The sequence below is a fragment of the Candida margitis genome (assembly GCF_024628925.1).
Source record: "Candida margitis strain CBS 14175 chromosome Unknown scaffold11, whole genome shotgun sequence".
Lineage (NCBI taxonomy): Eukaryota > Fungi > Ascomycota > Pichiomycetes > Serinales > Debaryomycetaceae > Lodderomyces > Lodderomyces margitis.
In genome coordinates, this window is record NW_026261726.1 from 231593 (window position 1) to 245394 (window position 13802).

The 13802-nt window shown below is 38.0% G+C and overlaps 4 protein-coding genes across 4 annotated transcripts; 3 read left to right on the forward strand and 1 right to left on the reverse strand. All coding sequences in view use genetic code 12, as the record gives it.

The window, feature by feature from the left end:
- Positions 1-780: 780 nt before the first annotated feature.
- Positions 781-2592, reverse strand: CANMA_000218 (uncharacterized protein; the record flags this gene model as incomplete). Its single annotated transcript, XM_051814216.1, has 1 exon — positions 781-2592. One exon carries the CDS (start codon positions 2590-2592, stop codon positions 781-783), a length of 1812 nt encoding a protein of 603 aa, XP_051674225.1.
- Positions 2593-3993: 1401 nt separating this feature from the next.
- Positions 3994-5835, forward strand: CANMA_000219 (MFS transporter; the record flags this gene model as incomplete). Its single annotated transcript, XM_051814227.1, has 1 exon — positions 3994-5835. The coding sequence occupies one exon, from the start codon at positions 3994-3996 to the stop codon at positions 5833-5835; it is 1842 nt and encodes a 613-aa protein (XP_051674226.1).
- A 1386-nt stretch (positions 5836-7221) lies between these two features.
- CANMA_000220 (MFS transporter) lies at positions 7222-9096 on the forward strand (the record flags this gene model as incomplete). The annotated part of the gene is made up of 1 exon (XM_051814239.1): positions 7222-9096. The coding sequence occupies one exon, from the start codon at positions 7222-7224 to the stop codon at positions 9094-9096; it is 1875 nt and encodes a 624-aa protein (XP_051674227.1).
- A 1086-nt stretch (positions 9097-10182) lies between these two features.
- Positions 10183-12072, forward strand: CANMA_000221 (MFS transporter; the record flags this gene model as incomplete). Its single annotated transcript, XM_051814250.1, has 1 exon — positions 10183-12072. The coding sequence occupies one exon, from the start codon at positions 10183-10185 to the stop codon at positions 12070-12072; it is 1890 nt and encodes a 629-aa protein (XP_051674228.1).
- Positions 12073-13802: the final 1730 nt, after the last annotated feature.

Here is a 13802-nt window from a genome sequence, read left to right on the forward strand (position 1 = left end):
ATATGGTTATGAGTGTGACCTACATTTTTCGTCAAAAGTGCAAACAGGAAAAGCAAAGCAAAAGAAGAGAAAGAATAGCAAAAACAAAACCTTCTTGGTTATGAGTCTCTATGCAATTTCCAAATTGTCTATTGTGCTTCTTTGGAAGAAAAGGTAGCAGTAGTAGCGGCTATGTGGCCGGATACATGCACGGATTCGCCCACAACCTCAAGAGCAATTTGAATGAAATCCCCGGCTCTAATCACATAGCCTTCCCGACAGCCTTCTCAAAGGGGTAAATACTAAAAAAGAAGGAAAATATGCACTCCTGTGTCAACTCAGCCTTATTTACAAAATTAAAAGTTCGTAAAACAAGGATTCGATGACGTATGTGAGTTGTGGTGCAGCCTACAGATTCACGATATTGTTAGGTTGGCGAGAATCGACCTTACATTTTTCATAGGATAGCTATTATCGTTGTCGAAACCTGTACTCAACCACCTTCGCTAGTCAATCAAAAAGTAATACAAGCAAACTTGGATTAACCATTAGCTGAAATTGTTTTGTCTCACACTTTTCACACTTTTCACACTTTCACACTTTCACAGGACGCTGATGATGTTACACAAAGGAAAACTCATTTTCATATGCTATACAGAGTCAAAGGAAGACATTCGTAGATACCCGATTGCTCTTGTGTAATACACCAAATTATTAATGATTGCTAACTATACAAGAATAGAAGAGGTAGGCGTGATTATACATGCTCTAGACTTTTTGTTACCTCCCCTCTCCTCTTCTTCATTCATCGTATACATTTTCATAAAAGTGAGTTCCATTCAACTCATTATCAATATTATAAGCAAACCCATTGATGAGAACTTTCTTCAAATCACTCTTTTGATGCAAATCATCGTAATCTCCTCCATCTTTCAAAAACTGCAAATCTTGCTCATCAAATCTAGCTTCAGCATTACCACGATGCAAGTTTAAAATTTCCTGAATGACATCATTCATGTAATGACTGATTGCCTTCGGTATACGGGCAAAAAAATTCTTGTTCAGTTCACATATTTCAACTTGCTCCTCATCTGGATAATCTCCTTCGTCGTATTCACCTTGATCGATTGTAAGTTTTTCTAGGCATTTAAACTTTTTCGAGTTTTCAATCAGATGAAAATCCCAAATGCATTTCCAAATGGGAAATGAGGGTTGGTCCAATTGGGTCAACAACGAGGAAGATGGTATTAATCTTTTGTTCAAGTTTGACGCAATTGAGGCGAGTAAATGTGAAGCATTCATGTCTTTATATCGTTGACTGTCCTGGTCAAAATACTTGTGTTGAAATAAGAAATGGTCCAATTTGTCCAAGTAAATATCGCAATACTCACACTTGCATCCGTTCCAAATAACCGTGTTCATATACTGTTCATAGCAAGTGAATGTGTGGAACAAATTAGGCAAGTCAAGTATGAAATTGGATGTCGATTTGCTCGACTTTGTCAAAAGCTTGGGTAGAATCGTAGTGTATAGTTCATATCGACGATGATAGTTGCCTTCAAATCCATCTGGAAAGTTACCCAATTGCGGTACACTATGCTTGATGGAAAGATATGATAAATGTTCAATGTATGTATTGATAAAGTTAAACATGGTCAAATCATATGATTCGTTAATCTCGTGCGTTGGAAATACCGATCCTTGAACAATTGAAAGCTTGTTTAGCCTGGGCAATTGCAGTGGTATTGCATCAAAGCAGTCGAAAACGTAATCCTCAATGTTGCTTACTTGTGGGTAAGGAACAACAATCTCTAATTCCGTGATATTACTCCACCGAATCAACTTGATTAGGCTGATGTTGTCATTAAATGCCGAAGGATGAAACACAAGCCTAAATTTTTCTAGTTTTGAGAAATGTACATTATCTGGAAACATATTAGTCCTGATCCACTTCCAATACAGATCCTCTTCAAATGGTGGGATCAACTCCTTCAAGTTGGATGCAATGCTTGACAAATTACCAATCTTGTCAATGCTGCCGACAAGAAGGCCCTCTATGCCATCCCCTAGAATGTTCACATTATCAACAACAGCCCTCCTTAACTTTAAGTGCGATAGGTCCACCTTTGACCTAATCTTTTCATTGTCGATATAAAATATATCCAATTGCTTCAATATACTTGCTAAACTTTGCACTGCTGCAATTACATCATCACTATACTCATCGCCTAATATATGCACTTCCTTCACATACCCGGCTAGCTCGGGGTTTATCTGTAATGCTTGGTTCAATACTAGTATTCTGGCATGAATCATCTTCATGTTTAGACCTTCCTTGAGACTATTTTCAAACCCATAAATCACCAGACGCGTGCTATCCTGGAAATCGACCTCTCGTCGATGATCCGATTTGGTTATCTTCAATCTCAATGGTGCATACTGGGAGATTACGATTTTAGAGTATAGTTGTTGAAGACATGGGTGATAAAATTCATAGTTTGTTGTTGCAAGGTTGATGAGGGCTTGTTGGGGTAAAAATTTTATAATATTTTGCAAGACTTTTACAGGTAGGGTGAGGAACAGCTGTGGTTCCACTGATGATAATTCTGCCATTGTGTATTAGATGAAGGTTGAATAGACTGTATTGGTCTAGCACCGGGTGGGTCGTTTGTGCAAAAGTAAAAAATTGGTCTACTTGATTCTACCCAACAGAATTTTGTAGTGTTGGATTTACACAAAAACAGAAATCACGTGGTTCCTCAAATGTTCTTAATTAAAGCAGGCTTATGTCAGACAATAGAAACGTGGTACTAAATCAGATCTATATCAAGATAATTCTGGCTTGCTCACTAACGTGGAAGTCTTTCTGAAGCTCAAGTGCGTGGCTTTTTGGTGGATTTTTTGTTTTATTTTTAGAGAAGCATCCAAGCTTCAAGATTCTCTCGATGTCACCCTAACGACTAACTCATGTATTACAAACTCCAATCTCTGGAACTAGGCAAATAGCTCGATTTTCTCACTTGTACTGCCTTCCGGCAAACCCAAGTCAGGTTGGAAACATTTCATTGGGAAAGAAAGTTCTAATTACCAATTCCTTCTAGTGTTCTTTTGCACTATATGAAGCTTTCTTGAAAATGTGGCTCAGCTTCAGGATCGCCCCTTAGCTTATAAAGACTACAGCAAACGGCTTTAGTACTTGTTTTGGGACTCTTTACACAAATGCTAAATATATATCAAGTTCCGTAAGAAGTAGCCACGAGCAAATTAAATTATAACCAAACCAAAAGACATTAGTAAGCAAAAACAGCGTGCTGTTAAAGGAAATAGTAGCTCAACAGACCAGGCAGTACCTCATTCGGTGTATGTAAAAGACCATAATGTATACATGATTAGTAACTGTGTGTGCTATCGAGACAATATTACCAACGAAGCACTCATTTAATCTAAGCTGTCATCTACAAATAGAAACTGCGACTACGGCAATGATTCTCGCAAAGCTATCCCTCGTAACAACCACATTAACCCCGAAATATACCGTGGAGGTAACGTTATTTCCGTATTCCATAATTTGAAGAATATTTTAATAAATCCGATTACACAGAAACCGAAATTTGTTAAATCATACTAGCAGCAGCAAAAAGTTGAGCATAATTGATAAGACAGATGACCAGGATACCAGTGACCCCTTCTACCTCCTGTTATTTTCTTTTGTTTTCTATTGTGATTAAGCGAATACGGCATTTGCTAGGTTTTATCGTATCAACACATGCATACGGATTTATCACTGAGCAATACCGACTTTGTGCGTATCCCGCACGCACACATGTCTTTCCCTAAAAATTAGTAATCATTTATTTTTCCTTACCCTAGAAAACTTTATATATACTTGCGTCATATGCGTTTCAAATGGAGGTTTGAAAGGTTTCCCGGTTTTGCTCTAGAAGTATAAGTAAGAAAAGGAGTTAGATTAAAATACTATCTTGCTTATTACCCAGTGAGTTTTACTGATTGACCATGGCTCATAATACAAAAGAAACAAGTGGCCATGCGACACTACCCACGAGAGAAACTATTGAGGGGCAACATGAAAATACTGTCAGAGAACCTCACTGCTCACCAACTGACAACAGCAATGCTCAACACCAATCTTTAACTCAGAGCTCAACACAAACAGATTATTCATCTCACCACAACAATTCTTTAGAAGAGAAGAAACGCAATCTAGGTGATGATTTCGAGGCAGGGGTTAACAAATCTCAACACCCGGTCTCAATTCTTGACTTTCCCAGAGAAGGAGACCAACTTTCAAGAATAGAACTTGATGCTCAGTTATCGCGCGAGCTTTCAAGAAGAATCACCAACACGGGATCCTTTTTATTACAGGATTACAACAATGTCGAGCTTTCAATGGGAGAGAATATACCTTTTCCGCCAATGTTACCCGATAGGAATCCATACTGTGTTGCTTTCAATGGTTTGGACGATCCATATCATCCTCATAACCTTCCATTGTATAAAAAGATGTTTTATAGTGCTTCAGTGGCCATGGCAGCTTTATCATTTTCAATGGGGTCTGCTATGTTTTCGCAAGGAAGTAAAGAAGTGATGGAAATTTTTCATATCGGAGAATCGGTCGTCGCATTGGGCACTTCATTGTTTGTGTTTGGTTTCGCTGCTGGACCAGTGATACATGGTCCCATGTCTGAATTGTTTGGACGAAAACCAATAATGGTGATTTCGTGTCTTGGATACGTTAGTTTCCTGTTTGGTGCAGCCACTGCCAAAGATTTACAAACAATTTTCCTATGTCGCTTCTTTGCTGGATTTACTGGCAGTGCACCATTTGTCGTGGCGCCAGCTGTCATGGTTGACATGTTCAAGGCGAGAGTTAGAGGGATGGCGATGTCGGTGTTTGCTTCAGTCTTGTTTGGTGGTCCTATGATTGCTCCTATATTGGGTGGGTTTATTGTCAAGAACCATAGTTTAGGCTGGAGATGGGCTTCTTACATGTCGGCAATTATAGGTTGTGTTGCTTTGACTATGAATACCTTCATATTGCAAGAGACACATCACCCGGTTTTACTAGTGAGAAAAGCAGAGTTGTTGAGAAGAAAGACGGGTAATTGGGGGATCTTTGCCCCACACGAGGAAGTATCCTTGAGTTTGAATGAGATTTTCAGGAACAATATCATGAGACCTTTGAGGTTGTTATTTACCGAGCCTATTGTCTTTCTTGTCAGTATTTATAATGCATTTGTCTACGGTATGCTTTATGCTTTCTTGACAGTAATTCCTTTGGTATTTACTGGTCGTTATCACTGGTCACAGGGTGTTGGTGAGTTGCCATATTTGTCCATGTTACTAGGAGTATTCTCAGGAGGGGCAGTAATTGTGTTTTTTGAGCACAGGTTGAACAAAAAGATGGATACAGCAGGATTGAGGTTGACTCCAGAAGAAAGGCTACCCCCCGTTATGATTGGAGGATTTACCTTTGTCATTGGAATCTTTTGGTTGGGATGGACTGGTGATTATGCCGAACATGTACACTGGATCGTCCCAGTTATTGGCGCATTCTTTGTGGGCAATGGCTTAATGTTAATCTTTTTGCCTACTATGAACTACATTATCGAGTGTTATTTATACATTGCTGCATCAGCATTGGCGGGTAACACCTTCCTTAGATCAGGATTTGGTGCCGCGTTCCCACTCTTCACAACGCAAATGTTTAATAATTTAACGATAAAATGGGCAGCCACATTATTGGGATGTTTAGGAATATTGATGATTCCTATGCCATTCATCTTTTACAAATACGGTGCTGCAGTTAGACATAGATCAAAGTATGCCATGAAATAGAGTTTTGTTTTTTTATTTTTTAAAGTACAATTGGACAGGCTTTATATAACCGAAATTTTTAAAAAGCCATGATGTAGAAATGATGCTTATCTCCGGCCATCCGTTGACTTTGATAAAAGACACAAAAAAAACTAAATAAAATTTTAAACTCTTTTTTGTCCTTTTTAGTAGTACGGATTTAAGTTTTAAAATTTTGCCTCTTTTGGTAATCCCGAGCAACAAACAAAACAGCAAAACAACAAAACAAGAACACAAAAAAACACACGGCAGAAGTGATCACTAGAAAAATTGAATAAAATGAAATTTGTGTAGAAAAGGGTTTAAATAAAAAACGGAAAGAAAATAGACGTGTGTCTATCTTATCGTCCATCGGTAATATTATTGTCTTACGTCAGTTTATAAACTTAGGAGTGCATCTTTTAAAGACGTGCTTCTAGATCACTATCATTTGGTTTGGTTTTTTTTTTATAGTGTTTTTGTCCTTCACTAAATTTTAAAATTAGATATTACGTACAGATGATCATCGGCAGAATAAAAAAATAAATTGAAGTCTTGGAATTAACTTCCCTGTAATTCATGAGACGTGGAAACCTTCTGGCAACTGAAGTGCTTTGATATTCTCTCCACTATTGGTATCTTCGCTTGAGTCCCTGGAAACTATCACAGGAGAGGCCTGAAGATACACCTTTGTCTTGCTCGTTGTGGCAAGCAAATGTTATAAGACACAATGTTCAAAAACCGCACTGATAGTAGAAAAAATTTTAACCGGATTTATTAACCCTGTTCCCCATTAGAGATAAGTCAAAAAATGATTCAACTATATATAAGAACCGACTTAGTTAAACAGTACATAGTCAATTCAGAGTGTATGACGTACACTCCTTTCTTCCATACTAAAATGGACAAAAAAAAAAAAACTTTTAAATCCGAAGGTTTTGGTGAGTAAAACATTATACACCGGAATTATACACTCCTATAAATCCATTGTTTCTTTTTTTATTTTCTTTTTTGTTTAATTTGAAAGCCTCAATTGTTTTTTTTTTTTTCTCTTCCTCTTCTTCTGTTTCTGTTTTGCTCTGAAATGAGAAATATAAAAAGCCATCACAAGTAACTTCCGTTATACAATTGAAGAAAAACTTTTCCTTCACCATTATAGTTTTTAACTTTAAGAGATATCCGTCATTAATATTCTTTACTTAACTTGAAAGTTTTATCACTTTGCTAAGTCCCAGCTGATACCAAAAATATCAATACAATAGCCTATATAGGAGAATCGAAGGCACCAACTAGTACTCACAGTCCACAATTAACACCCACAGTCTACAATCAATACTCAGAAACAAAATTTTTGATTGAATTGCTATATAAACTCATCATTTCATCGTAATGCCTGTTGTTCCTGTATCATTAAACAATAGCACATCAGAGCAGAATAGCTCTTTGCATGATGCCAATCTTTTGTCTGATCAAGGGCAAGATCCACAGCACTCATCATCTTCGCTACACCACCAAGAAGCAGCTGGCGATCATGTACCAAATCGTCAGAGGAATTTCGATTCGATTGGATCTGACGAGTCGTCTATTAAAACTAATATCGAAAACGAAGGGGACAGCACAGAACCCAAACCATTTGTAGGTGCTGACTTGGAGAATGGAAAATCAGCTGGTGGTGATGCTTCAGATTATGACTATCCAAGAGGCGGTGATGAATTATCGAGACTGGAAACGAATGCGCAATTGTCTCGAGAACTTTCAAGAAGAGTCACCAACACAGGATCTTTTTTGGTACAAGACTATGACGATGTTAAACTTTCAATGGGAGAGAATATACCTTTCCCGCCAATGTTACCCGATAGAAATCCATACTGTGTGGCATTCGACGGGTTAGATGATCCTTATCATCCTCATAATTACCCACTTTACAAAAAGCTATTATACAGTGCGTCAGTTGCTTTGGCTGCATTGTCTTTGTCCATGGGATCGGCTATGTTTTCGGAAGGAAGTGCCGAATTGGAGCAAATCTATCACATTGGAACATCAGTTGCTGCTTTGGCTACTTCATTGTTTGTGTTTGGCTTTGCTGCTGGTCCTGTTATATACGGACCTTTATCTGAATTGTTCGGAAGAAAACTAGTGATGGTTGTGTCATGTCTTGGATACGTTAGTTTTCAATTTGGTGTTGCTACGGCCAAAGATTTGCAAACAATCATGTTGTGTCGATTTTTTGCCGGGTTTGTTGGTGCTGCTCCCTTGGTGGTTGCCCCTGCAGTAATGGTTGATTTGTTCAATGCAAGAATTAGAGGTTCTGCTATAGCCGTGTTTGCGTGTTTGTTGTTTGGAGGTCCTATGTTGGCACCAATTTTGGGTGGATTTATTGTAAAGAATCAAAATATGGGTTATCGTTGGACATCCTACATTTCTGCCTTGATTGGATGTTTAGCATTGGTTATGAATACCTTCATATTGCAAGAGACACATCACCCAGTATTACTAGTGAGAAAAGCAGAGTTGTTGAGAAGAAAGACGGGTAATTGGGGGATCTTTGCCCCACACGAGGAAGTATCCTTGAGCTTGAATGAGATTTTCAGGAACAATATCATGAGACCTTTAAGGTTATTATTTACCGAGCCTATTGTCTTTCTTGTCAGTATTTACAATGCTTTCATCTATGGTATGCTTTATGCATTCTTGACAGTAATTCCCTTGGTATTTACTGGTCGTTATCACTGGTCACAGGGTGTTGGTGAGTTGCCATATTTGTCCATGTTACTAGGAGTATTCTCAGGAGGGGCAGTAATTGTCTTTTTTGAAAGGAGATTGAACAAGAGGGTAGATGCTGGATTAAAACCAACTCCAGAAGCACGATTGCCACCAATTATGATTGGAGGATTTACCTTTGTCATTGGAATCTTTTGGTTGGGATGGACCGGTGATTATGCCGAACATGTGCACTGGATCGTCCCAGTTATTGGTGCATTCTTTGTTGGTAACGGTTTGATTTTGATCTTTTTGCCTACTATGAACTACATTATCGATTGTTATTTATACGTTGCTGCATCAGCATTGGCGGGTAACACCTTCATTAGATCAGCATTCGGTGCTGCATTCCCTCTTTTTACCACACAAATGTTTAATAATTTAACGATAAAATGGGCAGCCACATTATTGGGATGTTTAGGAATATTGATGATCCCTGTGCCATTCTTGTTCTACAAATATGGTGCATTAGTAAGAAGCAAGTCCAAGTTTGCCATGAAGTAGACTTTATTTTTTTGGCGTGGATGATGATTTATATTAATAGAGAACTTTAATTACATAATGTTTAAAAAATAAAAAGATACTTTAGATTGAATCTTATCTCAAAGTGCAAGTAGTCTTAGTGCTTAAATTTAGATCTTTGCCAAAGTGATTTTATAGTGTGCCCTTTATGAGAAATTACCTGCAGTTAAGGGAATACGATATAATTACATTAAAGTTTATAAATTTACTCCAACTTAAATTCATCGTTAGAGCTGGTTCTTATCAGAGATGTAGAGCACGAATATCTTAGAGGTTGCTTTTGCACATAGAAATCCCCAACAATGGACTCACCTATTAAGTATTCTATTTGCCTGGTAAAGATGTTTGAGGCACAATGGATTTATCGACAAAACCCGCGAAATCCCGAAAGAAAAAAAACTCCGAAAAACCGAATCGTAACATTACTGAACTTGACTAACTGCTTGTTCAGCAAGTCTATTCCTTTAACTCCTAGGGAGTTGTTTTTTTTTTTAAACTTGCTTTTTTTTTGAATAATACCAAACTAGATGTAATTCAATCAAGTGAAGCATGTCTAATTGGGCCAAACAATGGAAGGGCAACAATGGAAAAAATATAAGCGGCTTTATTCACAACCAACTTTGGTCCAAAATTTAAATGACCAAGAACAATTACAATCACAGTTGCACGTACTATGTATGCGTGTGTTTGCATAAGTGGCATTTTCCAACTCCCCAGATCAGATGTAGTAACGAGATGTGAAATAAGGTTTAATACGGGTATACTATGAAAGCGAGACTACATACATAATATCGTACGACTTTGACGTTGTAAAGTTTTTAGTCATCGGAGTTATTAATACGTGAATTTCCATGAAGCTGGATTTTAATTGAATGGTATAAATAGGTACCATTTCATCTACTTGAGTACAACATTTATATTATAGTCGGTAAACAGTTTTTGTTTTGCATCTTTTGGGAATAGCAGGTTGGGTAAACCAAGTACCTGGCATCTGAGTACTTAACATACAAAGAACAACACAGATTGGTGCAAAAACTCTCGCTTCGCTTTTTCAAACTATATTTATCAATGTCTGTCAAATCTGTTAGTTCCAACGATGGCAAGGTCGAGAATCCTGTTGAAAACAATGAAGGTTTCCAAACCTCTCCGCTACAGGCGCTCGATCCACAAGTAGCCCAACTGCCAACTTCATCAATGCATGAGACTACCGAAACATCTAACCAGCATCATCAATCAGCTTCGTATACGGCGAATTCAGAAGAATCCTCCATAAAGTCGACTTCAGAAGAGGAGGACGACGTACCGCAACCATTTCAAGGAATCGATTTAGAACAAGGTGACCCCAAGACTCGAGTAGTTGATCAAGCCCTAGATCAAGACTACCCCATTGAAGGCGATGAGTTGACCCGTTTAGAAACAAATACCCAATTATCAAGAGACCTTTCGCGAATGATCACCAATACTGCCGACATTCTCGATCAAGATTATGGTGAGAAGCTTTCACTTTCAATGGGTGAAAATATACCTTTTCCGCCAATGTTACCCGATAGGAATCCATACTGTGTAGCATTTGATGGTGTGGACGACCCTTATCATCCTCATAACCTTCCCATTTATAAAAAAGTCTTGTATTGCACTTCAGTTGGGTTGGCTTCTTTGTCGGTGGCTATGGGGTCGGCGATGTTTTCCCAGGGGACAGCTGAGTTGAAAGAAATTTATCATATTGGAACATCAGTTGCGGCATTGGCTACTTCATTGTTTGTGTTTGGTTTTGCTGCTGGTCCTGTTGTGTATGGACCTTTATCTGAATTGTTTGGACGAAAGCCGATTATGGTAATTTCTTGTCTTGGTTATGTTAGTTTCCTGTTTGGTGTTGCTACGGCCAAAGATTTGCAAACAATCATGTTGTGTCGATTCTTTGCCGGGTTTGTTGGTGCTGCTCCTTTGGTTGTAGCTCCCGCTGTCATGGTTGATATGTTCAAGGCGAGTATTAGAGGTATTGCCGTTGCGGTCTTTGCATGTATCTTATTTGGAGGTCCTATGTTGGCACCAATTTTGGGTGGATTTATTGTAAAGAATCAAAATATGGGTTATCGTTGGACATCCTACATTTCTGCCTTGATTGGATGTTTGGCTTTGTTCTGTTGTACATTTCTATTGCAAGAGACACACCATCCGGTTTTACTAGTGAGAAAAGCAGAGTTGTTGAGAAGAAAGACGGGTAATTGGGGAATCTTTGCCCCACACGAGGAAGTATCCTTGAGCTTGAATGAGATTTTCAGGAACAATATCATGAGACCTTTGAGGTTGTTATTTACCGAGCCTATTGTCTTTCTTGTCAGTATTTACAATGCTTTCATCTATGGTATGCTTTATGCATTCTTGACAGTTATTCCATTGATTTTCGGAACTAGGTACCATTGGTCACAAGGTGTAAGTGAGTTGCCGTACTTGTCTATGTTGCTTGGTGTATTTTCAGGAGGAATAATTATCATTTGGTTTGAAAAAGTGCATAGTCGAAAGCTTCTTGAACAGGGCAACAAGCCTACTCCAGAGGCGCGATTACCACCAATTATGATTGGAGGATTTACCTTTGTCATTGGAATCTTTTGGTTGGGATGGACCGGTGATTATGCCGAACATGTGCACTGGATCGTTCCAGTTATTGGTGCATTCTTTGTGGGAAATGGCTTAATGTTAATCTTTTTGCCTACTATGAACTACATTATCGATTGCTATTTATACGTTGCTGCATCAGCATTGGCGGGTAACACCTTCATTAGATCAGGATTCGGTGCCGCGTTCCCACTCTTCACAACGCAAATGTTTACCAATTTAACTATAAAATGGGCAGCCACATTATTGGGATGTTTGGGTGCTTTGATGATCCCTGTGCCATTCTTGTTCTACAAGTACGGTGCTCTAATTAGAAGTAAATCAAAGTACGCCATGAAATAAGATTTAGACACTATGTTGTCGTATATAGAACTTTTTTAACCAGGAGTTGTCGTTGATTGCTGTAGAGATTCAAACTAACTTTAGTTTTGGTGTGTCGTCTCGGTAACAAAAATAAAAAAGCCACAAATATTACATTTTTGTGCCGAAGTATAAATTTTTTCACCGAATCTCGGAGACCGATTAGCGACGTAGTCCCCGAAACCAGGTCAACTTTAGCAGGTGAATTGCTAATTTTGACCGGGTTCAACTATTCTATGTTGTATGTAACTCTCACCATGTATAAATTACAAAAACGTGGAATAATATCGCAATTGTTCAGTTGTAAAGCTTTACTATTGTATGTGCAATGTTCCGAAATTTCGGAGCTTTGGTTCCAGCAACTAATAAGGACCTTCGGCTGAATCAAATGAGACTCCTAAGTTCAAAATAAGGTAGATACGACTGATATGTGACATTTTCTTTGGAGACACAACGGGGTTTGAAGGTCAAACCGTTTCTACCATGTCATTTTGTTCGGAAGGAATGTTTTTGCACCAATATTTTGTCAACTTTTATTTAACCAAATCAAAAACAGGTTTTAAAACACGTTATTAAAACCTTAACTGTAAGTAACTTCTATCAAAGGCAAGGGGTGGTATATACTTCCACGCGACTCCGTTTGTGCCATAGTTGCAACAATGTCTGAAAAAGAAAACAAATTATCTGGAACATTAATTTAGGCTTGCGAATAGAGTTAACTTTGCTCTTGTTCCTATAGAGAAAGACGCTCTGGAAGCTATAGTCCGAAGGAAGTACAACTCGTTTTGTGTTAATATGGTTGGAAGAATGGAAAACTCATAACCCGCAACTGTTGGATAATTTGATTTATTTTGCATGTGAGCCAAATCCCTTTCAAACTGCTGAGTTGTTTTTAACCCCGAAAAGATCTTACTCAGAAGCTGAAAAAGAGTGATACTTTTTCTGTTTTATTTTTATTTTTAGCACTACACTCAAACAGGTGCTGGAAAAAGTCAACAAAAATTGCTAGCAATTCAAGTTGTCAATGCGAATAGTCGTCTCAGACATTGCCCTCGTAATATTTGCTGATCATTTGACACAGATTAGAATTGGACAGCTGTATTCACATGCAGTATGCCATCCTTTTTGGCAATACAATCCAGTCGCCTTTTTGTTGTTTTATAGTGTTAAGAGGTGTTTAAATAATTGTAAATTGGTAGCTTTTTCCCGAATTGTTATAGGATGACACAAAACAAAAAAGAAATTTTACCTTCTCTTCAAAATTTCTTTTGTTGTTTTTTAATTCCGAGTGAGAGCGTGCAAGAACCCCCACTTTTGCCAATCATAATGATAACTCCGGTCTTTGTTATATAAGCACACAAATAAATTAGGAACCATTTGTATCAGGAGCACCTTAGTAAAAGAAGCATATATATATATATTTTCCGGAGTTAAGAAGCCTGTTTGAACAAAAGAGGAGATTAAGAGACCAGATGTTCCAAATGCAAAAAATGACTGCTATAACTGTTGACACGTTGGTTAATTATATTTCTTAAATTGGGCAGTCAAATGTATACTTCACTTGAAAGAGTGTGAGCTTTGGGTCTATCTCTTAATAACGTTGTTCTAACCAAGACTCTTGCTTACTCAAACGTAAGTAAATACAGTGGTTTTCTTTTCCCAATTACTATTCAGTGCATAGCCGAGGTTTCCAAACCAATGAATATCCTGTC